This window comes from Dermacentor silvarum, chromosome 9 (assembly GCF_013339745.2).
Source record: "Dermacentor silvarum isolate Dsil-2018 chromosome 9, BIME_Dsil_1.4, whole genome shotgun sequence".
In the NCBI taxonomy this organism is placed as follows: domain Eukaryota; kingdom Metazoa; phylum Arthropoda; class Arachnida; order Ixodida; family Ixodidae; genus Dermacentor; species Dermacentor silvarum.
In genome coordinates, this window is record NC_051162.1 from 14,602,984 (window position 1) to 14,629,437 (window position 26,454).

Here is a 26,454-nt window from a genome sequence, read left to right on the forward strand (position 1 = left end):
ATAACCTGGACGCGCGTGTCACGGAGTTGTCTTTAATTGCATGCTGCAAATTGTCAAGCGATTGTATGTTGTTGGAGAAAACGGTCAGACCGTACCGGGTGTGGGGCAGGCTGATGTCTTTGATGTGCTTGGCACCAGGGTCGATGTTCTTCTTCAGAAGTCTCAGGACGTCTCGCGTCGTCGTCTGAGCAGTCGGCGTCAAGAACGCCACGTGATTGTGCGTCTGCTGAGACGGCGCCCGCGCCGCCGCTCCCTCGGGGTGCCCCGCCCGGGCATGCGCAGGGCCCGCGCCAAGGACCGCCGCGTACGGCAGCGCGCCCGGCGACACCGACGTCGGCGACACCGACCGACCGCCAAGAACACCGGCGCCGGCAGCAGGTGCCGGGAAGTCGGGTCCGAGGTGCTACTCTCCGCTGAGGGCCGGGAAGTTGTCCTGGAGGGCAGGCCGCGGCTGCGAATGCAGTCGCTTCTGCAAGGCCGCATTCTCCCGGCGCACGTCGGCAATCTGCCCCTGCAACGCAAGCGTCGCGCCGCGCTCCGTGGCCGCGTCCGCTCTCAGGAAAGGCTACCATCTGAAATACCTTAGACATGATAAATTTCCGTGCCTCGACTGGCACCTTATTCCGCCAGCGTGCAATAACTGAGAATCTCGTCCTCTATTTCGCGGATTCGCCGTTGGACTCGGCTGCTGAGGTCCGAGGGAAGCGCGGCGGCCACCGCAGTGGCCTCAGACACGGAGGACTGAGCGTCCACTTCCTCGCCGCCGCCAGGAAGCTGCGCCTCCGAATTCTCGGGCCTTTCATCTATCAAAGCGCAAAAACGCGCAATCACCGCGTCTCCATCATCAGAAAAGTCCGACCCCTGTGATCGGGCGACCGTTCGTCACCTGTAAGCTGCGGCGGGGACCGCGAGATAGGATACACCTGCCTGGTGTTAGGCATGGCTAGGGCAATCGCGCCTCGCCATGGCGCGATTGCCCGTGCTACTCGTGAGCCGGACTCAGTAACGCTCTTCATCCCTTCGTCCGGTCTCGCACTCTGATGAAAAGCAAGAAAAATCTTTTTGGAACCCGCCCTGGCGTTTGTCTCGAAACATTTACACAGGAACAATAACATCCAGGACTGACTGCATTTTCTCCCTTCTTTCTACGTTGGGGTGAGCAACAGATGGCTCTCTCGAATTATCACTTGGCGGATGTACCGCCCCGGCCGACTACTTCCCCGTCATTCCTAAAAGCAAAAGGAAAAATAAATGTTGGCGAAAACCTGTCCCTGCAAAAATGCATACCAGGTTTAAAGCCAAGTAACGTAAATGAATAGGGGTTGTTAAACAGAACCCAAAGCGCAAAATTTGGTGATAAAAGCCAATACGAAAAATAATAGGTGGGCTACGGTAATGCGTACGTGTCCTAAGACGTCTCATCAAGCTCAGAAACATGGTGCGGAGCATTTGAATGAAAAAGTAGAGTCAGAGACAAGTAGCGACATTCGCATGCCAAAAAAAGGAAAAAGAATAAAAAAAGGAAAACAAATCCCCGTACCCCCCGTAATGATGATAACAGGTCCGACCTGTTAGCTTTATGAAAAGTACGTCCGAAGGGGAGCAAGAAAATAGAACTAAAAAAGAACGTGAGAAAATTAAGAAAAAAAAGAAAAAAAACAAAAGAAGAAAAAAGAAAAAGGAAACAAAAGGAAACGAAAGGCATAGAACTGCGCAATACTGCGCGATTGTGGTCCGTCGCCAGAACTCTAGCACACACCGATCACTCTGTGCGGTGACGTCCCGGAGCAGGTTAACTTAATGAGTCCGTCGGCGATGCGACGTCCACGATGGCTCTTCGAAGGGCGTGGTCGAAGGTATCGCAAAAAACGGCGCCACGGTTTCCTCCGGCAGTAAGTGGGGCTGCACTCAATAGCGGCGTTTACATGAATACGACAGAGGCGTATCGTATCAGCTTTCAAGCGTATCGCATCTCATGTAAACGAGGTAATTCGCTAGGAAGGCGTATCGCATCCAATGCGCCAAACAAGGGTAGTTTGAGATGCAGAATGCGCATTTGAGCGGCGCATGTAAACAGAAGCGTATCGCATCAGGAATTATGGGAAAGAATTCGCTGCGGGATTACAACCGGCCAACCAACCAGCGGCGCGGCCGCTGCCGCACTGCGAGACATCAAAACAAACATGGCGGCTGAAAAAGCAGGTGCGTCGCACGATTCTGTTGCTCGCGAGTGTTGTGTCTGGGTACAGTGTACTAGAAGGGGGCAGTGGGCTTACTCTCCGGCGGCGCCTATGCGATGCGGCGGCTCCACGAATGTCACATATATGAGCTTCTCCGATAGCCCAAGCGGCGGCGCTGGCGTCGGTTTCAATGGAACGTCGGTGCGACGGCGCAGCCGGCGCAGCGGCCCAGTGCCCGCTCAGTGCCCGATCGTTTTAGTTGGAGTTGATGAGCTGCGTTTTTTCTGTGGACGTCGCCACGTGGGGTTTTTTTTTTTTCCTTCGGTGTTTTTTTCGCACATAGCCTGCAAGAGCCATGCCGCGGCATCGACAAAACCACTGTTACGCGCCTGGGTGCCAAACAGGCTATGTTTATGTGAAGGATGGGCCAAAGGTGTCCTTTTTTGGCGTCCCGAAGGATAAAAGTAGGCGGAACGAGTGGGAAAAGAACCTCCACAGAGCTGACAAGCCCCTGGACGACACGAGCGCATTATGCGAGCTCTATTTCGAGCCACGTTTTGTGCTCAGGGATTATGTGCACATCATCCAAGGAAAAGAGGTGAGGATAGCACGTGGCAAGCCGATTCTCCGCGATGATGCCGTGCCAACCATTTTACCTAATTTGCCAACCTACCTTACCAAGAAGCTGACGCAAGAGAGAACTGCTCGAAAGAGGAAGAGGTCAGAAAAGACTGACGGGCAATCAAAGCCCGCATTCTTCCCTTCCGATAATGCTGTGGCCGTGCCGTTTCCTCGCACTGCCGACGCAATTGGTACGCAGGAAAACAGCGTCAATCACCAATACCTTTCGGGAGCAGGCTGTGAAGAATGCCCACAAGCGCCTAGACCTTCACCATGCGATAATGTAAATCAGTTTTATTTGAACTTAGAAATGCCATCAGTATACTGGAGCAAACACAGTTTTCCCGACCACGCCGGTGTCGTATACTGCACGGCCGTGTTGACCTCTACTGCAGAAGTGCTCTCCGAGAAGGTAGTTATGTTTTCAGAGTCGCAGTCTGCCACATGCTTCAAGGTGCTCGCTAGAGGCGTTTTGATTAAGGAAGGCGCTGTGCAGAGCAAAACAGAGGCGGAGGACGTGTTGAGAAAGACTGCCTCGATGCAGCTGTGTGCTGGCGCAGTGAGACACGAGGACTATGATGAAGCTCTCTTCACAACCAAGCTAACGGACCACGTGTTGACACGCCAAGGACTGTACTTCAGCAGGAATTTCCTTGGCCATGTGCCTAAACAAGGTACTTATCTCTTTTTGTTCATGAATTATGAGTCATTATGCAGCCAGTGTAAAAGTGATTGTGATTACCACCCTGTCATGCTTTTCCAGGAATGCCATGTGTATCCTGCCTCTACCTGAGGCGAGCTTTGCTCACACGGCGATCCCGAGCCCAGCATAAGATCACCAAGGCACGTCACAACATTGCTCAGAGGCTGAAAACTGCAGTAAGAAGGAACAAGAGACTTTCCACCCGTCTGGCTGATACAAGGGAGAGCCTTTTGAAAATGGAACAGCAAGTCGCAGCGAAAAAAGCTGATGTCCTTCAGGAACAGATTGGGAGCCTTATTATACCCGTGCCACACGGGCACGGAAAATGGCATTTAGTAGCTAAGGCCTTAAGATTTAATGTCATTCGCGCGGTGCCACACGCGCAGTTCAAATGGCATTCGCGTTAATGTCATTCGTACCTGAAAGCCTTCGCCAGAACTCATTCGACTGAGAAATGCGTACTCTCGACGCCATAGCTTGCTCAGTGCGGTTACTTAAATTATTTGAAACGGCATCCTATTCAGCTGGAAACAAATTTTCCAGGTGTTTAAGCCATACAGGACACCTAAACCAGCGCATTGGGTCTTATGTAATGCAATAAAAACAACAACATTAGAAGAAGTGCTGGTGCAAGCGGAGTCGTGTTAAATGTTGGCAACAAGCACACAACGAGGACGCTTTCATCGCCATCGCCATCGTGCTTTGCGTATTTTCTTTTTTCCACGCCGGCGTTCCCCAGCCAACCCGCAATAAAACAAAGGACATGGACTCCACCAGCGAGCGCGCTAATTGGTCAGAAGACGAGACCATCACCCTCATAACGCTGTGGGAGGAGAAACTTGCCGGGCTGCGCGGACAGAAGCGAAATGGCAAAATTTATGCTTCTATAACGGCAGCGTTGGCCACATACGGCATCATCAGGACTCGCGCGCAAGTCCACTCGAAGATCGAAAATCTTCGGAGCAAGTACAGGTGAGCATTTCTAGTTCACTTTCGCGCGTGTGCCTAGCTAAGGAGCTGGCGCGGTTGGCGTGTCAGTACCGGGGTTCAGGACCACGATCAGTCTGCACGTTTATGTAGTCGAAGAGTGGTTGTCGCTGCCCACATTGTAGTGGCCTTGTAGCGGCGATAATCAGCGAGAGTGGCACAAGTACGCGCACACCTGCAAAGCAGTCCCCAGTGCAAGCGTCCTCTACTGCATTGTTCCCTTCAAGACGGCGCACGCCAAATCATAGTGCACTTGTGCGATATAGCTAAAAATGCGGGAGGCTGTACGTGTGTTTAGTCTCTCTCCAAGGTCACAAAACGAGTGAAATAGTAGTAAGAGTTGGTCCTCGTAGTCGCATTTTTTTTTCCTGCAGCCACACGTGAACTCGACGGTGCTTCTCAAGCCAGCCCAGTCAAGTAGTCCCTGCACGCTCTTAGCTAGTGTATTCAATGTGCTTATCACACTGTTTTACGCACAGTAAGTGCGACAATTTAACCTAATATTATGCAGTAGTTAAAACAATAAAATGTTGGTGCCAATATTCAGCTGGTGTCGCACAGATGCACTGATCGAGTTTTGGTTGGAATTGCTTGCTTTTGTCATCATAATCGAGTTTGCACTTCTGTTTATTACAGGGCGTTCTCAAAAAAAAGGACGACAGGCTCTGGGGCTGTTCCATGGCCATTTTATTGGCGTATTCATAAGTTTCTCGGCTCATTGCCAGGGAACGATCCCACCCTTGCTGTGGAGAGTGGTTGTGGAGACCTGTCCGTCTCCCAGGTCAGTATGCACATTTCCTTGAGCACAGTGTCAATGGTTTAAACAAATTGTATCTCTAGCCTCTGTCACACGTAATTTTATATTACGGTACTAGTAGCACATCTGTAACATTTTGCAGCTCATCAGGAGCATGGAGACGGGCGAAGATCTGGAGGATGTGCTCGAAAATGAGCCCGCATTGTCCTCCACATTGAATACAGTCGACACGGAGCTCCTTGTGGTTGCTCCACTGTAGCATGAACAGCAAGGTCCGGAAACAAGTTCCACGGCTGCATATGTTCCTTCACAATTACCAAGCGAGCTTTGCCCAGCACAAAGTGGAGCTGCCGCAGCCAAGCCAGCTGCCTCCCGTAAAAGAGTGCGAGCTGGGCATGACTCAGCCGTACTTGAAATGGTGAAGGAACAAAAGATGTTCCGCACCATGTGGCGAGAATGTAAAGAACAGGAACTGCAGCTGCAAAATGAGCATCTAAAGCTGCAGAAGGAGGCTGCTGTCCGCGAGGACAAGTTGATTGACATCCTGGGAAAATTCTTGGCGCAGTAGGCGAAGCTACACATTATTTATTGAATAAATGTTTCTCAAGTGACGAGTTGCTTATTTCTACTTATACATTGAATACTATGCAGGTAGAATTGGCCACACGCACCACTGATGACAGCACTACCTGTTGTTGCGTGTAGCAATTGCTTAAACGGGACTGTTACCCTAATTTTACCCGCAGAGTTTTGCATTACAACACATTCCTCCTATCATGTTGACATGAATGTAAAGAGGAATACTGAAAATTTGTGCGGGCAAGCAAAACCTATTCAACATGCAAATTCAAAAAAGCACATGACAAATTATTCACAGAATTCACAGGTTGCTTGCTGGGCTAGTAGGAATTATTCAACTCACTGCCGAGTCTCTTACAAAAAAATATTGTGCTAGTGCTTCCCTTACAGCTTGACCACTGCCGCTACACGCATCTGACGTACGAGCCGGCTGCTCATGGGCAGCATCCCACATCGCTACCTCTTGTTCCCACTGAGGCTCAACTCGTTCTTGGAAGCCCTCACAAATGTTATGCAGGACACAACACGCTCTGATAGCCAATGTAGCTGTTTTCAGACTACACTCCATGCGTTTCATTACAAAACGGAATCTGGCCTTCATTCGCCCAAAGGCTTTTCAACAACCCTTCTAGTCTTTGACAGGTTGTAATTGTATGCTGCTGCTTGTGTGTTGGGTAGTGCACTTGCATATGGCTTTTGCAAGTTTGGTGACAAAGGAAATGCCTGGTCACAAAGCACTTGAAGGCACAGGGACACCCTCAATAGTTGCTTTCGGGCGTTGAAAAGCTTCACTTTCAATGAGTTTGCAGAGCGAAGATCTCCCATACACAAAAGCATCATGGCACCGCCCTGGGGAGCCGACATTTGTGTATCTGAAGCGATACCGGTGGTCCACCATGGCCAACAGGATTATGCTGTACCTGCACATAGAGCAACAACAATATTCCAATTAGAACTGCTCGCTATGCAGAAAATCGCGAAATCCCATGCTAGCAAAAATATGTAATTTGAAATATATAACATGCAACATTGTTAGAGGAATGCATAAGCGTAAACACAACCATTAAGAAAATTTAATGAATATTTTAATGAAATTTGGAAACAAACAAGCCTTTTCAACTTACCACCCTTTATAATTGTAGAAGTCTGAAGCATGTTCTTTTGGAGGAGACACAGGGAAATGACAACCGTCGAGTGCCCCAATGCCTTGTGGAAATTCCGTGACTGCAAAAAAATCCCTGATGTGCTCTTCCATGTCCGCTGGGGAAGGCATCTTTATCCAGTAGTTCTCAAGATTTCTTTAAATCGCCACACAAAACAACTCCTTGTATATGCTGTTCACAGTTGAGCGACCTAGTGCGAATAGTTCGGCAATGGTTCGGTCTTCGGCAGTCGAGCACAAACGGTAGAGCGCGACAGCAACCCTTTCTTCTACCGATATGGCCTCCGTCATAGCGGTGTCGACACGTTGCAGATCGCTGCGGCATGATTCTACGATGTACCGAAATGTGGACGCCGAGACGCGAAAACACTTCTTAAAGTAGGCTTCGCCTAGGTTAGGCAAGGTCTCTTCAAACCATCGCTGGCTACGACGAAAACGCCACCGAGAACGATGTGTAGAGCTCAACAAAGTAGCGGCGGCAATCAAGTTGAAAGAGTTGGAAATCATCTGGATTTCTATTTCGTGAAGCTGGCGCGTAACTGCTTCTCTTTGCTGCTGTATTCGTCGCTGTTCAGCGCGATGCTTAGCACGGAGGCACAGAAGTGCTGTAGTGAACAAGCGCGCTCGGCGAACATCTTGAGCAGGTCGGGGTTGTGACATTTCACATGCGGCAGGCGCCATTTTGATTCTGGGCTTCGGATATGACTAGCAATGGCTTTGGTTGCTTTGGCCGGTTGAAACGTTGTAGAAGACAGCACCAAACTACACGTCGGCACCGTTGTATGCTTATTTCTACGTTTCACTAAATTTGAAGGTAGATTAAAATTGTAAGTCCATGTTTATCTTTTTTTATTATTGCTCTAAAATTGCTCCCTTCAGAAGACGCTGCTATCGACATCATCGGGTCAAATGTCATTAAGTTTGTACAGTGTAGCAGCTCGGCCGAAAAAAATGTCATTCAGGAACTTAAGGCCTTAACTGCTAAATGCCATTTTCCGTGCCCGTGTGGCACGGGTATTACACCCCGTCAGCAAGAAGCTGTTAAACACTGCTTTGCAGCAGCTAAGGTCAAACCTAATGGCCTTCGGTACAGCAAAAGCTGGCTACTTGACTGCATCATAATGAAGATGAAGAGTCCCCGCTTATATGAGCACTTGCGAAAAAACAAAATCCTTGCCTTGCCAAGCAAATCAACGTTAAAACGTTACGTATCTATTTAACGCACACTTTTTGGCTTCAATGAGAAAATCCTGAAGAAACTGAAAGTTAAAACAGCGGAGCTCGACATCAGCAAAAGGCACGGGGGATTGCTCATTGACGAGCTCAAACTTTCTGAGAATTTGTCTGTGAGAAGCACTGGTGCAATTGAAGGGTTTGTAGACTTGGGCCCGTTTACCACGCAAAATGACAAGAGCACACCATCTGGCCATGGCATGGTAGTCCTTTTTGTGCCATTCCAAGGAAAATGGAGTCAGGTCATTGGCTGCTTCGCGACGAACAGCAACATGAAGGCAGACATCCTCGCCAAGGTCATAATTGAAGCTACAATACTAGCAGAAAAAAGCGGACTCTTTGTCAATTTTATTACAACTGATGGCGCAAGCTGGAACCGGAAAATGTGGAGGTTGATGGGAATACGTGGGACTGCCGCTTCAATTAACTGCAAAGTCCAGCACCCATATGACCCAACGCGTCACTTGTTCTTCAATTCAGATTTTCCACATCTCATCAAATGCCTCCGAAACTCCTTGTTGAAAAATGGTTTCAACACCCCAGCTGGCCGAGTAAGTTGCCCTATGTCTACCATTTATTGGCACTCTCAAACTGCCGCACATTGAACCTAGTTTCTTAGCGTCAAACTGTTAATTTTGCAGTACAAAGCAACATGTTTTCTTCAATCCTTCCGAATTTCCAATTTGTCTAGAGGGCAGCTACTTCTGCTTATCTGTCGTATGGTTTACGTGGAGCATATGACTTGATTTGGTTGAGGAACATTAAACTGGAGGGTCTGTACAAGCATTTGGCAGACTGATTTACATCCTTGCTACAACTTGTGTGCACGCTACAAATGACCTGTTTTGTTTTGGAATTACTCTGCAGGTCACCATGCGGCCAGTAAGGGAAGCCTACAAGATTGATGCTAATAATGTGACCTTCAAAGCCATGCCTGGTATCACAGAGTGTCACCTGAATCCAAATGGCTTTGAAAAAATGAGAGTGACCTATGCGTTTCAACTGTTTGGCCCAAAAGTCCTCCAAGCTTTCCACCTCTACAGGAATGAGCTGGACAAGATATTTGGAACTATAAGTGCCACTCAGGAATTTTTCAGGTAACCGTATTTCCAGTTAATTAAAAACTTTTTTTCAGTAAACATTTCTTAAAGCGAGGATGTCTTAATTTTACCCTTTTTGCAGTTTTTTGCCTTGCTACATGGCCTTGGCTGCAATCTGAGATGCCATATCAACTGTACTTTTAAAGCACTATTGTTTTTCTGCTCTTTTTTCAGCAAGATCAACCAGCTGATATCAATCATGACATCACGGTATGCCGCTGAAGCTCTCCGGTCAGGCTCCTTAAAGACAAGAACTCTGAAGGACTTCCTGTCATATCTTGACCAGTGGGAAAAACATGCCAAGGGAACAGGAGGATTTTTAAGTGACTCCACAGCAGTAGGCCTGCGTGTCACTATTTCAAGTACTCTTGAAATGCTTGCCTATTTAACATCTAAAGTTGGGTACAAGTATATGATGACGTCAAGAACCAGCCAGGACCCACTCGAGAATTTCTTTGGAATCGTGAGACAGGCTTCTGGCAACAACGACCACCCAACTCCAACGCAGTTCCTGATCACTGTAAATTGTCTTTCTTTTCATGGTCTAGTGAGATCAGTTAGCGAAGGAAAATTAACTGCGAGGAAGGTACACTGGCCTCCTTACTGGAAGTTGACTCTGTCGAAGCATCAGGTGACAGAAATGAGTGCATTCAAACTGTTGCTAGCGCTACTGCCACAGAGGCCACACAAAATGTGATACCCCAGCATTGCACGGGTCTGCGAGTTTCAAACGACCGTAACCAGCACGTGGCCAGAAGCGACTCGAGGCTCACTTACCACATTGCGGGCTATGTTGCGCGGAAGTGTATCGTCAATTCCACCACAAAATGCCAAGAATGCATAAATCTCCTTACTATGACGCCACCAAGCGAAAGTTTTCAACTTGCCCGGCTAACAAACTTCTGTGACCGAGGAGGCCTCCTGTATCCCTCCAGTCAGCTGTACGGATTCGTGAAAGAGCTAGAGGATCTTTTCACAGAATGCTTCTGTCAGAGTGAGCTACACTCTGACAGCATTATGGATATGCTGGCAGTTGTTAAAAGCAAGCTTTCCCTCGAAGTTGGCTGCAATGTGCACGCTATTAGCCTCACAGCTAAAATAATTAGTTTTTACATTGTCACACGTCTGCATTTTTACGTGAAAGGAATTAACTGTGACAAGGCAGGAAAGCAGCAGAGGGCCAAGCAGCTGAAGCTCAGCCGTTGCACATGAGTTGAAGTGCATGAAACAATGGCTTGCTGTACTTCTTGCAAATAAAAGCTTTGTGTCAGCAACAGCCCTGTTATCTTCATTTTGCTTACCCTTATATAGCTGTACATAAGCATAGGCCGGAGCCTTTGTCAAGTGAACTAGTTTTCACTTTTTGTTCAGGCCTCCCTCCATTTCTTTATGGAAAAAATAAACGTGATTTGATTTAACAAATGTGTGCCGTTGTAATGATGGCTAATAATAAATGCAGAAGGCTACTGTGAAGCATGAAACAACTAAAGTGGAACAAGGAAATATTTAAGCCATATATACAAATTAATTTTGGCTAAGCAAAGGCACAAGCCTGGTTAGCATGCCTAATTTTTTTTGAGCCCAGCTGGGAAGTATGCACGCACTGCTTTTCTGTCTGACAAAATTTTACATTAGGTCTACACGGCATGAAACCGTTTCCAATTTTTTTTTACGATTGCCCGATAACTTGGAAAATTCGAAGGCCCCTTCCGCATAAGCAACATCTGTCAGCGACGACCTCTTTGCACAAAAGGTCTAAGAGTTAGGATGGGCAGCAAATTGCCAAGAGTTGCCGTCTTCCTTTCCCACAAGGTACTATTATGGCAAATATCATGTGGCCTAAACAAATATAGTGGTTGCTAAAGATATGTAAAGACTGTCAAGTATGCCAAAATTAAAAACAAGAGTGTGAACTGCTTCGAACTGAAACCGACAGAAACGCAAGGAAAATCAAAGCTTCTGCAAGCAAAGCTTCCATTGAAGTTGCCAGTGGCGCTACCTCTTGGATGCGACGCTGACTGCGTCAGAGGAGCGGCTGAGTAAGCCCACTGCCCCCTTCTAGTACACTGTAGTCTGGGGGTCCTTCGGGACAGAGGGGACGTGAACAGACGTGACACAGACAGAGGAGACATCGACAGACGTGAACATATTAAGTGCTCTTCACGCTTGTCGTTTCTCGCGGCCGGGAAGTGTCACCGTCAGTCACCTTGGACTGATGGATGTGCAATTAGTCCCCAGACTGCAATGGGTAATCGGCCTCGTACATCGTCGCTCTTGGTGTGTTTCGTGAAGCACCAGCGCCCGCTCGAGCTACGACGAGGCCCGGCGCCGACTGTGACGCGCCAACCTGGAGCCCCTTCTGAGACAACAGCCACCGCTCTCCCTGGAAATGCTGGCTTCCGCGAACTGACCGCCACGGAGAGGCGACTAATTCTTGCAAGGGGCCTGCGTCAAGCATTCCCGTGAGAACGACATCAACGTTTGGTTCCCAAGGTGTCAACCGTTGCCTGTGTGCGGGGGCGATCAGGCAAGATTGGAGGCGGAGCCCGGCGGTAAACGATGGCACATCATGAGCGGGATATGACGAACTGGTCGAAGATAGTCTTTGGCTAAGAAGAACCAAAGTGCATTCCCTCGTCGAGTGAAAGAGGGAAACGAAAGGGATAAAAAGCGCGACTTGAGTGTTTTGAGACGCTCGGAGATGTAAACGCTAGAACTTGCAAAGATATTAGCACGTAGACGGCTCCAATATCATGGAGCCCACCTAGTAAAATATGTACGTTTGTATATAAAACCGTTTTTCTGATCTCTCTGGATATCTCCTCCTCTCGGCACTTGGCACGGCACCATCCATGGAACCTTCGCGGCCGCTCGGACTTCGCAACACGAGTATCTAGGCACTGTAACACGAGTAAGTGTCAACTCGCCTTTCCTTTACGCACTCGGCCCACTACCGGAAACCAGTTACGCCGGAAATGGGCTGCACTTACCTCATACGACACCATGCGCTACGTTCTCGCGACTGTTAATGCACTACATCTAAACGGCGTCGCATCGCATTTCCCAAATGCGCTTGGAAATGCGATGCGCTACTGTCGCATTCATGTAAACGCGGCTAATGAGCCCTTCCACGATGGCTCTTCGAAGGGCGTAGTCGATGGTATCGCAAAATACGGCGTCACGGTATTCACCAGCAGTAAGTGGGGTTGCACTCAGTGAGCCCATTCACGATGGCTATTCGAAGGGCGTGGTCAATGGTATCGCAAAATACGGCGTCACGACTTCCTTCAGCAGTAAGTAAGTGGGGTTGCACATAATGAGCCCCTAGTTCGTAACTTGTGTTCCTGTACGCGCCGTGTTCAAATGCCTCCTGCCCTATCCTTAAACCGGGTCCCGTTCCAGTTGGCCTCGCCCTCTTTACAGCCTTCGATTGCGGGAGACGGAATTAACGGAAGCTAACAGCCTCGCCGTTATCGGCCCTCGAGATAACTCCGCTCCCGCAATTCTACCGCGAAGTGCATAAAGTAAATGAAAAGGAGAGAAAGACAAAAGGAAAAGGAGCAGAAGACGAAAAAAGTAGAAAAAAAAAACGTAAGAGAAACGCGAAAAAAAAAATACTATCCTAAATTTCTATTCCTATGCTTGCGGCTCGGGACGCAAGAAAGTCGGCCAACTCGTTTCCGAACAGGCCACTGTGCCCCGGGACGTGGAATAACGCGACCCGTGTCGTGTCGCTGGGCAGAAGGTAAGTCTGGAGCAACTGACTGCATAAAAAAACTAGGCAGCTGCTGCTAAAAGGTGGCATGGCTGCTTCAGCACCAAGACTAATTATTTCTGACACCTATGAAGGTGCTGCTAACGCCTTTTAAATAAGCTTAGTGTCATTCTATAGTCTTAAAAAGGAACCTGTGTCTCGGCATGTCTACAGGAGGGCAATAAAGGGACGTAAAAAATGTGAAACAAAAGTCGTGAGAAACGGCTTTTACCATGGCAATACAATTACCGGCTAAATACAGCGTTTGACCTGTTCCAAAAGCGCCGTGCGGGCAAAATTTGGAGCGCTTCTGTGCGCGTCGTGCGGTACGCCCCGGTCAACGCGAGAAGCATCGTTCGCTGCACGGTATTTATTCGAGCTTTTAGCCGGCGATCAGGTCGTTTTGTCCACCACACGGGCGATGCATACGTCACGGCGGGCAACAGGACGTGCCTGTATAATTGGCGTTTGGTCTTCGGGGTGAGCGCCGCGTGCATATTCAGAAAAGAAACAGATTTCATCGCCAGCGTTTCGGCCTTGCGCTGAAGGTGCTCGGCATGATCAAAGAAAGACGCCGGTCGAAGTTCTCGTTCACAGCCTGACGAGGTGCTTTACGCGCACGATAGCTGGCAAGAGCACCCGTCGCGTGCGAGAGGTAACGATTTCGTTAGACTGAGCACGGCTGATGCGAACGAAAAATCGCGGCATCCGGGAACACATGTATACACCGACGGCTATTTTCCATCTTCGTCGGCGGGGGCGGCCGTAGTCGTGTTGCGCGAACGACAGCATGGTCGCGGTGCTTAAATACCGACTGAACGCCGCTTCCAGTGCCTACTGTGCCGAGGTGTTTGCTTTTAAAGAAGCGCTTCCCTTCATTAAACAGCACGAATGTGTTCCCCCCGTGCATATCTATTCCAATAGTCTATCGCTGCTAACGGCGCTAGCTGAATCAAAAACGAAAGATCAAAGAATTTATGAGATCAAAGAAGCGATAGCACAAATCACCGTACACTGGATAATTCGCCTCCATCACGGGCCCGCCCACAGGGGAGTGCACGGAAACGAACTAGCAGATTTGGCGGCGAATGCGGCGGCGACATCGGGGATCAATAGGGAAGTTAAGTCGTTCCGAGTGGTGCGACGCGCGTTCCATGCGGCAGTGGCGGCCGAGTGCAACACTCGATGGACGCATGATCATCGCGACACAGAACTCTATAAATGGGTTCCGGTGGCTTCTCGAGTCCCGAGGTTTTTCCCCCACCAAGACCACTTGTCACATTGCTGACGGCACAGGGGCGGTTCCCGTATTACTTTGCTCGCTTCCGCCTGCAACGTGATTCACAATGCCCATGCGGCATGCTATGTGAGGATGCCAATCACTTCCTCAACGAATCTGCACTAACGCGAGAAGTTGCGGCTAAGTTGAGATTACCAGGAGAACGCAACATTGAAATTCAACGGTACCCAAGGCTGTTACAGAGTGCGCAGTCTCGCGCGTACCTCACGCGAATAGTTGCTATAATTAGCGCCCACATCCCCGATATAGCCAAAACCCCGCATGATAACAAACCGTAAGCGCTACCGTTTGCGCGCCGTCAGGTAGCTCAGCGCTGGGGAGACACGGAATACCGAGCGGGTTGCAGGCGTGCACTCCAGCCAAGACGTGGGCAGCGTGTCGGTGACGGGCTCTGGGCTATCCGCCCGTGCATCTCACGTTGCATCGAACGACGCACGACATATTCAAACACGCCCTTGTCCCTGTCCCATGCGGGCCTTTGGACCAAACATGGGGAGGCTTTGCCTCGCCCGCATGATGGGGGCAAGCGGCGTACGCCTGCTTGCATATATAAGATTCTTGAGAGAACGTTGTCAGGCCATACCGGCAAGATGGCGATCCAAGAAGACGTCGACGATGGCTCCAAGTGCATTCGTCGTGCCGTGTTTTGGACTCCAGAACGGAACCGTAAACACGACTGGATTGTGTGTGACAGTGTGTGTGCCGACTAGTGTATTTTAATTTTTTCTCGTTGCTTTTTACTTTTTCAAATGGGGCAAGTGTTCGGCACTGTGAAGAGCATCGTTCTGGCGTTGCCTTCCGGGTCTGACGGGCAATTGCGGCACCCGGACATTGTAGATACTGCCGAAACTGCAGCATGTTGGTGGCAAATAATCGATGCTCACAAAGACCGGAGCCACCCGAAGAGACTGCTGAACTTTCCGGCCTTCTTATTTCGGCTCTCTGTTTGCCCATCTCTCTGTGCTTTAATTTTTTTTAGTTTTCGCCTATTTCTATTTCTTCTTTTTTCTGACTTCACGTTTGTGTACCTTTCTATTTTTTATTTTTCTTTATCTCTTTTTCTTCCTTTTACATTCACGCAAACCTTCTGGACTTGCTCACGTGTCATTTATCTCTCTACATCACCCTCTGTACTTTTCCTTCATATTTTTTTTTCTTTTTGGCCTTTTAATTTTTAGTGGCACTTGTGCTGGCTGGGAAGGGGGGGGGGGGAATTTTCTTCACCTTTTTTTATGGCATGCCCATGCCAACTCGACTCTGCCTCTTTATTTCAATTTTATTATTAAAAGCTCTGCGCGAGGGCTTCTGAACTCGATGAGACGCCATAGGACACCGATGCGTTACCGTTGCCCAAAAATTTATTTTTCTTTTGGCTTTTATCACGGAATCTGCGCTTTGGGTTCTGTTTAACAACCCCTATTCATTTATTTTTATTGGCTTTAAACCTGGTATGCATTTTGCAGGTACAGGTTTTCCCCAACATTTATTTTTGCTTTGCTTTTAGGAATACCGGGGAAGTTGGGGCGGAAGATCCGCCAAGTGATAATTCGAGAGTGCCATCTGTAGTTTAACCCAACGTAGAAGGCAGAAAATGCAGTCAGTCCTGGATGTTATTGTTCCTAATTTTAAATGTGCAGAGAAAAACGCGAGGGCGAGTTGCAAAAAGGATGTTTATTGCTTTTCATCAGAGTGCGAGACCGAACGAAGGGATGAAAAGCGTTGCTGAATACGCCTCACGACGGCCAACTAGAGGCGAAGAGCTATGAAGTATACTGACGCGGTACATCCGCAAGTGATAATTCGAGAATGCCATCTCTAGCTCAATGCAACGTAGAAGAGAAAGCAGAGAGCCCTGGATGTTATTGTTCTTGTATAAATGTGCAGAGAAAAACGCCAGGGCAGGTTCGAAAAAAACATTTTTATTTCTTTTCATCAGAGTGCGATACCGGACGAAGGTATGAAAAGCGTTGCTGAATCCGGCTCACGACGGCCAACTAGAGGCGAACAACAATGAAGTTTACTGGGGCGGTACATCTGCCAAGTGATAATTCGAGAGTGCCATCTGTAGTTTAACCCAACGTAAAAGACAGAAAATGCAGTCAGTCCTGGATGGTATTGTTCCTGTTTAACTGTGAAGAGAAAAACGCCAGGGCGGGTTCTAAAAAATATTTTTATTGCTTTTCATCAGAGTGCGAGACCGGGCGAAGGGATGAAAAGCGTTGCTGAATCCGGCTCACGACATATGGCCAACTAGAGGCGAACAACAATGAAGTTTACTGGGGCGGTACATCCGCCAAGTGATAATTCGAGAGTGCCATCTGTAGTTTAACCCAACGTAGAAGACAGAAAATGCAGTAAGTCCTGGATGGTATTGTTCCTGTTTAAATGTGAGGAGAAAAACGCCAGGGCGGGTTCTAAAAAAGATTTTTATTGCTTTTCATCAGAGTGCGAGACCGGACGAAGGGATGAAAAGCGTTGCTGAAACCGGCTCACGACATATGGCCAACTAGAGGCGAACAACAATGAAGTTTACTGGGCCGGTACATCCGCCAAGTGATAATTCGAGAGTGCCATCTGTAGTTTAACCAACGTAGAAGACAGAAAATGCAGTTAGTCCTGGATGGTATTGTTCCTGTTTAAATGTAAGAGAAAAACGCCAGGGCGGGTTCTAAAAAAGATTTTTATTGCTTTTCATCAGAGTGCGAGACCGGACGAAGGGATGAAAAGCGTTGCTGAATCCGGCTCACGACATATGGCCAACTAGAGGCGAACAACAATGAAGTTTACTGGGGCGGTACATCCGCCAAGTGATAATTCGAGAGTGCCATCTGTAGTTTAACCCAACGTAGAAGACAGAAAATGCAGTTAGTCCTGGATGGTATTGTTCCTGTTTAAATGTAAGAGAAAAACGCCAGGGCGGGTTCTAAAAAAGATTTTTATTGCTTTTCATCAGAGTGCGAGACCGGACGAAGGGATGAAAAGCGTTGCTGAATCCGGCTCACGACATATGGCCAACTAGAGGCGAACAACAATGAAGTTTACTGGGCGGTACATCCGTCAAGTGATAATTCGAGAGTGCCATCTGTAGTTTAACCCGACGTAGAAGACAGAAAATGCAGTTAGTCCTGGATGGTATTGTTCCTGTTTAAATGTAAAGAGAAAAACGCCAGGGCGGGTTCTAAAAAAGATTTTTATTGCTTTTCATCAGAGTGCGAGACCGGACGAAGGGATGAAAAGCGTTGCTGAATCCGGCTCACGACATATGGCCAACTAGAGGCGAACAACAATGAAGTTTACTGGGGCGGTACATCCGCCAAGTGATAATTCGAGAGTGCCATCTGTAGTTTAACCCAACGTAGAAGACAGAAAATGCAGTTAGTCCTGGATGGTATTGTTCCTGTTTAAATGTAAAGAGAAAAACGCCAGGGCGGGTTCTAAAAAAGATTTTTATTGCTTTTCATCAGAGTGCGAGACCGGACGAAGGGATGAAAAGCGTTGCTGAATCCGGCTCACGACATATGGCCAACTAGAGGCGAACAACAATGAAGTTTACTGGGGCGGTACATCCGTCAAGTGATGATTCGAGAGTGCCATCTGTAGTTTAACCCGACGTAGAAGACAGAAAATGCAGTTCGTCCTGGATGTTATTGTTCCTGTTTATATGTGGAGAGAAAAACGTCAGGGCGGGTTCCAAAAAAGATTTTTATTGCTTTTCATCAGAGTGCGCGACCAGACGAAGTGACACCTTGTAACATACACACTATTATTTTGGTGCTCCATCCACGCTATCACTTACATTCCTAAGTTCTCCCATGAAGGGATGAAAAGCGATGGTGTAAACATAAATTTGCAGTTGAAATAAACCACTATTTTAAGAGCGTACTATGCGCAATCGGCCTCGGCGCCCGCAGCGAAAGTACGTTGAATATGCCGCGGAGTGCGTCTCCGCCCCAATCCAGTTCGCTCGCAGCGCCCTCGCACAATTTTTCCACACGCGGCGCCTCAGCGGGACAGCGCCGTTCGGCCCACTCGACCATTGTCTAGTACACTCTAGACGAAGTCCTTCCGTACGTGGCGTTCGCGTACAACACCGCGCCACAGGAGACAACGCAGATGACGCCATTCGAGCTTGTCTTCGGTCGCCAAGTCGCCACCATGCTGGATGCGATGTTGCCTCATGTCGAAGACGACAACATCCATCCAGACGTTGCCGGCTTCCTTCAACGCGCCGAGGAAGCTCGCCAGCTCGCCCGAATGCGTATTAAAGAGTAGCAAAACTTCGAAGGCCGACTCTACAACCTACGACCACGAGACCAGGAGAACGCACTTGGTGACGGCGTTATGGTGTGGACACCGATTGGTCGTCGCGGGCTTAGTGAGAAGCTGTGCGCCGTTACTTCGCGCCCTACAAGATAGCTCGACGACTTGGACCGATTGTCTACGAGGTTGTGCCCTACGAAGTGACAGTCACAGCGAAGTCGCGCGCGACCTGAGATGGTCCACGACGCGCGCCTCAAGGTCTTTGATTAGCGGACTAACAGACATTTTTTTTTTCGTTTTCTATGATTGATTGTATGCCTACAAGTTTCTTGTTTAGTTTAGCATCGGGGCGATGCTTTATCACGGGGTTAATGCCATGAGGGTTTATTTCGGCTGGCAGCGACGCGATCGACGCAGATCGCGTCGCGTGACGCGTTTCGATGATGGACGCGAAATGTATAAATACGGGACCACCGCTTGCGCTGGCTCAGTCCGACGAACGCCGTAGGCGCGCTTGCTGCTTTCGCCGTTGCCGAGTTGGTCGCTTGCTTTAGGGCACAAGCTCGCCCAATAAACTCTCATTATGGTATATGCGACTGGTCGCATCCATCCCCCGAAGCAGAGTCGTGTAGATCCGGCGTTCCCCGAACACAGAGGTAGAGGACAAGCGCGCAAGCCGAACGTGTGACTCGCTCTCGGAGGAGGAAAGGGCAGATGCGAAACCACGTGACTACTGCTAACGTCCGATGTTTCGCCTATCCAAAGCTAAACTGGCGGATGCGCCGGTGGGATGACCGTTCGTTGAGCCGCCAGCATGCTGTGCTAGGTTGCCTAGGCTACGGTGGACCGTCGCCAAGAAGGGCGACGCTGTGCTGTGATGACGTTGCTGGAAACTCATTTCATTTCATTACCTTAAAGACCCCATTGAAGGGGCATTACATAAGGGGTGGGTACATACATAAAAAAATTTGAAAGCCATATTTTATTACAATGCAAAGCAATTTGTTACGGTGCTCAAAAATGTGGACGGACAGGTTATGACTGTGATTTCATTAGAAAGGTCATTCCAGTCTGTTGCTGCACGAAAAAAGAATGAAGACGAACAAGTGACGGTGCGCGTACGCGGGCGCGCAACTTGTTGCGGGTGACCGGTGCGACTGGAGATGCGTGCCGGGGGGAGAATATATGGTGGCTTGCCGAGCGAGCTGTAAAAAAAAAAAAAACTTGTGAAAAAGACAAAGACTAGCAATACGGCGACGAGATGCAAGCAATGATAAACCGGATTCTGATTTCAGTGCCGATATGCTGACTTCGTAAGAGTACTTAGAATGAATAAATCTTAAAGCTCGATTTTGAAGCGATTCGAGTTGATTGATGAGATAAACTTGATGCGGGTTCCAAATGGGGGATGCGTATTCTAGTTTTGTCCTGACGAGAGACTGATAGGCTAGTAATTTTACATTTTGAGGGGCGTGGCGCAAATGGCGTTTTAAAAAACCGAGCGTTTTGTTAGCAGATGAAATGATGTTCGCAATGTGCGATGCCCAGGTTAAATCACTACAAAGGGTTACTCCGAGATATTTGTAGGAAGGAACTAGTTCAAGGTAGGCGCCAGCAGAAAACAAGTGGATTTTTACGGCGGTGGAAGGAGACAGTTCTACATTTATTAGGGTTTAGTTCCATTAGCCAAATATTGCACCATTCTTGCACACTTCCCAGATCGTTCTGGAGAGACGTGTTACCGGAAACGCTGTTAATTCTACAATAAATTACGCAATCATCTGCAAACATACGGATTTTAGAAGATGTAAATGTAGATGTTTTAGAAAATGTAAATTAGAAATAGAAGTGGACCAAGGACGGACCCTTGAGGGACGCCTGAGGTTACGGGGATAGAATTAGATATTTGATTGTTGACATAGACTGATTCTGAACGGTTACTTAAGAATTCTTTAATCCATGCTAAGATATCGGCATTAAGATGTAACGCGGCAAGTTTTAGTAGTAGACGCTCGTGAGGAACTTTGTCAAAAGCTTTTGCGAAATCTAGGAAGATGGCGTCAGTCTGGAAGTTTGAGTCAAGGTTGACATGTAGGTCGTGAACAAACATAGCTAGCTGCGTTTCGCAGGAAAAACCTTTCCTGAAGCCATGCTGCACAGGGTGAAAAAAATGGTTAGCATCAAGGAAGTCCATGATATGTGTGTAGATGATATGTTCAAGAATTTTGCAGGGCACACTGGTTAATGAGATGGGGCGAGATAATTTAATGGGGAGCGTTTGTTACCCGATTTGTGGACTGGAACGACCTTTCCATGTTTCCAGTCTGAAGGCAGCATGCCTGTTGAAATTGACTGTGAAAAATAGTAGAGAGAGATATGCTGCACAAATGTGTTTCGTGTTTTTAGAAGTTTTGACGTAATGTTGTCCACACCGGCTGATGATGAAAGTTTGATCTTGTCTATTAGGGATGAAATGCCGGATGGGAAAAATGTAATGGGTGGCATGGTACATTCAAATTTTGCTTCCATAATAGAAAATGACAGTTCAGTTTCTTGATTGAAAACTGATGCAAAGGCGGCGTTAAACACGTGGGCGCATTCAGCGTCGGTTAGGGCATCACCTGACTCATTGGATGAAGTAATTGTGCGCGTGTCCTGTGGATTTATGAGTTGCCAGAATTTTGGGGGGTTGTTCTTAAGCATGTTCGGTACATCAGAATAAAAGAATGAGCATTTAGCGTGACTTATGGCTTCCAAATAAGCAGTTTCCGCGGTTTTGTACTTATTCCATGCATCAGGGTTGTTATGGGACTTAGCTGCGCGGAAGAGACGTTTTTTCTTGTTTTCTAATCGTTTCAATGCTTTATTGAACCAGGGTTGTGCTGAATTAGATTTAATGTTAATTTGGGGAATGTATTTGCCAACCAGATTTTGTAGTTTCTCTTTGAAAATCAGCCAGTTTTCGCCTGCGTTATGACAATGAAGGGCACTTTCAAAAGAGGGGTAAGATTGCGTCAGTTCATAATTAATTACTTCGTAATTACCCTTATCATACAAACGAATAGTTTTTTAACAGTCGGAGTGAAAACGGGTTTAATTATGAAGTCGACGTGAATGACCTTATGGTCGCTGATTTCGGGAAGATACGCGATAGATGACACGCTCTCGGGATTACTTGTTAAGACAAGGTCTAGAATATTCTGGCAGTTACCGGTAACACGGGTTGGTTCTGTGAGCATTTGGAATAAGTTAAAGTTGAGGCACACCTCAAGGAACTGAGGTGTGCCTCAACTTGAACCCGAAATGCCAACGACTTGAGCCCTTATAGTCACATCAACGAAAATGAAAAACAAAGAAATTGAACAAGCATTGAAAAGCACAGTTGACCCAGCAACTCTGGGGCTTACAGACCCGTCAATTCGAACTGGAAAAGAAGGAATGGTGGTCATAAGCACTTCCAAGGAGGACATAGAGACTCTAGCGAAAACCATCCACGAAGACCCTGACCTCAAAGACCTTCACGTGAGAAAACCGAAAGGGAGATGCCTGGAGGGAGCTGTAGTCACTTTGGGAGTTTGCAACGAAGGTTCTCGTGAATGACGGAAACGGCGGCTCCGGTATCGACTAGCGCAACTGCGGGTACTCCCTCTACAAAAACGGTAATAACATTTTGCGGCGAAGATCGAGGTCTTGAGAACGTCGACGTATTAGCAGTTCTTGCCTGAGGAACTGCACCAGTCAGTTTCCCGCTTTAGTGGGAGCTCGACGACGCAGGGGCGAAATCGAACGCCGACGAGGGGAAGGGGAACGACGAGTTTCTGATCGGCGATTAGTTTCAAGACGTCTCGGTGAAAATGGAGACGCGGCGGCGTATTGTGGTGCGTAGGTGGGCGTTTCAAAAGTGGTAGGCGTTGTTGGGGCGCGGCGGCGACAGACGCGCGCCACATGGCTTAGTTTGTCCCCCGCTGAGAAAAATAACCGAAAAAGAAAGTGGGGGAAAGCCCGCACCACCCGAAGGTATAACGGGCATAAAAACCAATAAAACATAAATGAAATGGGGTTGACGTTACCGGCAACCCAAAATAACTTTGTAGAAAGCCAATTAGGAAAAAAAAACAAAAAAAAAAAAAACGGAGGCCAAGCCCACAAGGTAAAATAGGAATAATGGTGTTCTAAAGAAAAATAGACCTGACAATGAAGGAAGTCGTCTTCGGAAAGTTAGGCATACCAAGGCTCCATTAAAAGGTTAGATGCTTACGGCAGTGATCCGAGGTGTCGCAGACTTTATTAAAAACAAGAAAAACGAAAGAAAGAATGTGTTCGTAGTTGTATCGATGGCTGGTGGCCGGCACACTGCAGGACTCCAAGGCACTACGAGGACGCTGAGCCCAGAGACAAGCGCCTGACACGTGTCATGTCACAATGCGCAATGTCACAATGTCACGTGTTATGTCACAATGCGGGCCATACAATTATACAGGGCAAACAATACATGAAAAATCAAAGAAACGGGAGGATGAGAGGGATGAGGCATGTAGTTAGGGTCATGTAGCACGGGGAAGACACCGCCTTGGACGGCAAACTGTGCAGATGACACATAACACACATGCAAAAATATCGTGAGAATAATGACAGAGGCAAAGCAGATAAGGGAGGCTGTACTGAGAAGGAGAGCTTTAATGCGCATCCGGGAGGGGGTCAAGTCGGGGGGTTAGTGGAACAGACTCGACCATGGCATGTGCCAGCTGCAGTAGCAGGGCCCCGGCGCGCCGCGAGGCCAATAACTTGGGATAGACTGCGGGAGTCACTGCGGCAACCCCGCAAATCGCCCCCAACCGGGCCGCAATGTGCGCAGTGCGCGGGCACGAAGTAAGGTAATGAGCTACCCCCTCGCATACCGCGCCACACGCGCACAGGTTAGAGTCAAGCAAGTGAAAGCGGTGCAAATAAAATGGGTAATGGCCATGGCCGGTGAACAGGCGCACGAGATGCCGGCCGGGAGGAAACCAGGTCGGGATCGCGTGCACACTATTTACCCAGTGATATAGGCTTGTACCCTCCCCTTCGCGTTGCCAGTAGCCATGCCACAGGTTCTGTGAGATGGCATAAAGGCGCCCGCGAATTGTCCTTATAGACGCGGCACACGGCCGCAGCATGCCACGGGAACGCGCCGACGACGCGGCTCCGTCAGCCAGCTCATTCCCCACCACACCCCGGTGTCCCGGAACATGGTGAAGGAACACCTGCCGCCCGCCAACCTCGAGGGCATGAAGGGCGCGTTTTATGAGACGCACGCGTGCGTCTGTACCCCGCAAACTTGCTAGAGAAGACAGAAGCGATAAGCAGTCACTGTATACATGGACTGGAGCGGCGCCACGCAAAGTCGCCGCATAATTCATGGCCTCCGAAACGGCACACGCCTCCGCAGCGTACGCACCGGTGGCGTTCAGAAGGCAAAAGCGTCGAACCTGATGGAGACGACCGGACGGGTCAAACACCACGAATGCAGCTCCGGCCGCACCGTTAGCAAATGACCCGTCCGTATAAATATGATATGCCAGTTCACGCGATAGCGACTCCGCTTGTGCGGGGGACAGGCGCGTGAATGCAAACCGGAGGCGGTCCCGTGGATGGTCTAACCAGGGGTCGCAAGGGTACTCGATTTGATTCGGAAAAAAGGAGCTGGGGCCAAAGTAGGTCACCTGACGCAGGGTAAAGAGGGAGAATTCAGCGGCCAGGCGGTCAAGCTCCACCGTGAGAGGTTGGCAATTTGCGAGAATATGGAGCGCTGACGTGCGGGTAGTGTGGTAGGCACCCGTAATGGCAATAAGAAGTGATCTCTGTGCAGAGAGCACGCGGTTGGTGAGGTGGACACTGGCAAAAGCGGGCCACCAGACGGGCGAAGCGTATGCAACTGCAGGCAGCAGAACCTGTCTGTACAGCCGGCGAATAATGGCTGAATTTAACGTATGATGTAAGCGGAGGAAATTTAGTAATCGGGCTGCCAATATCTCGGCTTTGGTTTTAATGTAGTCTACATGGGCAAAGAAATTAAGTTTTTCGTCAAAGACCACGCCGAGCAATTTAATTTGGTCTTTGTGCTGTAGGAAGGCCCCGTTCAAGCGGATGGACGGGCGCCTTTTTGATGTGCCAATGTGCCCGTTGTTAAAGAAGACGAAGTAAGATTTTGAAGAATTAATTTGGACCTTGTTCTGTGTTGCCCAATTACAGACCAAGGTGAGGACACCTTCTGCCACAGCTTCCAGTTGCAGTCGCGACTCGCCGGTGACTAGTATGACGGTGTCGTCCGCATATGCTTGTGCATGAACCCCGTCAGGGAAGGGAAGCTCCAGTAAAGAAGAAATTATAATATTCCAAAGTAGGGGGCTAATAGGCGACCCCTGAGGGCTGCCTATTGTGGGTCGAGCCGACAACTCCCCCGCACAGGAGCGAAAAACAACACTACGACCCGTAAGGAAGGACTGGAGGAGAAAGTAGACATTGGAGGGGCACTGATGTTTCCGCAAGAACAAGAGAACGGCATCATGCCATACGCTGTCAAACGCCCCGGTAAAATCTAGAGAGATTAGCACCGCGGGGGTTCTGTTCCCCTTGAGGGCGAACAACCGTTGTCGCAAGGCGACAACGGTTGTTCTACCCGCGCGCTGAAGTAGCGCGCGGGTAGAAAAACAGAGACGACAACGCCGTTGCGTTTGCTGCTCATATAAAGTACTTGTATACGTGCTGTACGCCTGCTTCCACGTCTCCTGCGAGGTCGTGACACTGGTGGAGGTGCTGGGTAGGATTGCCTCATGCTTAGCACCCCTTCGCGGAGCCATCCGCCTTCGCTCGTCGAAACTCCGGTTCACCGGTACAGCCGCCGCCTGCTAGGCCTGACGCCCGAGTTCAACCCCTTGCAGGATCCTACCGGACCGCGTCTAAGTACTACCGCCATGGCCACTGCAACTCCATCGCAGGTGACGCTACAGCATCCTATGGTCCCAGAAAGTTTCCATGGTGACGCCATTGAAGATGTCCAAGATTGGCTGGACCAGTTCGAGCGTGTCGCCAGTCATAATGAATGGAGCTCCCGGCAAAAGCTGTCTTATGTCCATTTTGCTCTTCGAGACAGTGCGCGGACATGGTTTGTGAACCGGGAGAGGAGCCTGACCACATGGGATGCTCGTGATGGTCGAGCGCTTGTTGTAGTGAGCCAGACGGGACGACTCGGCGGCGATACGCTCGAAGATGTCGTTCACGAAGCTGTTCATGATGGCTTGACCAAATCAAGGTCAAGGTCCGGGTTACGTTGACTGAGCCGCGCAAGAAAATCCTGCGGCGCAATGTCAGGGTCGACGCCCGAAAACTTAACATGTGGCTGGCTCTTCTCTCCAACTCTAACAAGCAGGGCCGGATCGCGTCACAGAATTGTCTGCTATGGCGCGTGTCATGTTGGCTACGGACGTTTTGTTGTTGGAAAACACCGTGACGCCGTACCTTGTGTAATGCAGCGAGATGTCCTTGATGTCCTTCGCCGCCGGGTCAATGTTCGTCTTGAGAAGACGCACCACGTCCCTCGCTGGCCTGTCCGTCTGGCTGGTTGGAGTGAGGAACACGACGTGCTCGTGCACAGGGCGCGCGGGCTCCTCCGCAGCTCCCCCGGTCGTCCCCGGCGCCGCCCCTATGCGCCATAGTTGGTGCGCGCTCGAATCCGCGCCACCCTGCCCTCAGCGTCGGACACTCAGGGTGTCCAGCAGGGTGGCTCGTACATGGGAGGCCAGCGCGGCGGCATTCCACGCAGCACACCTCCGCGTCCCC

At 49.1% G+C, this 26,454-nt stretch overlaps 1 protein-coding gene across 1 annotated transcript; it reads left to right on the forward strand.

The window, feature by feature from the left end:
- Positions 1–2,274: 2,274 nt before the first annotated feature.
- On the forward strand, positions 2,275–5,816 carry LOC125939711 (uncharacterized). The gene is made up of 3 exons (XM_049655216.1): positions 2,275–3,475; positions 3,565–3,809; positions 5,508–5,816. Exons 1-3 carry the CDS (start codon positions 2,536–2,538, stop codon positions 5,814–5,816), a joined length of 1,494 nt encoding a protein of 497 aa, XP_049511173.1. The 5' UTR covers positions 2,275–2,535.
- The last annotated feature ends 20,638 nt before the right edge of the window (positions 5,817–26,454 follow it).

Excerpts from the sequence above, each read along its gene's own strand:
- LOC125939711 (XM_049655216.1), top strand. The coding sequence starts at position 2,536 with ATGCCGCGGCATCGACAAAACCACTGTTACGCGCCTGGGTGCCAAACA. Across the intron at positions 3,476-3,564 it reads TGGCCATGTGCCTAAACAAG|GAATGCCATGTGTATCCTGC; the intron begins GTACTTATCTCT and ends ATGCTTTTCCAG. Across the intron at positions 3,810-5,507 it reads TTGGGAGCCTTATTATACCC|CATGAACAGCAAGGTCCGGA; the intron begins GTGCCACACGGG and ends GCTCCACTGTAG.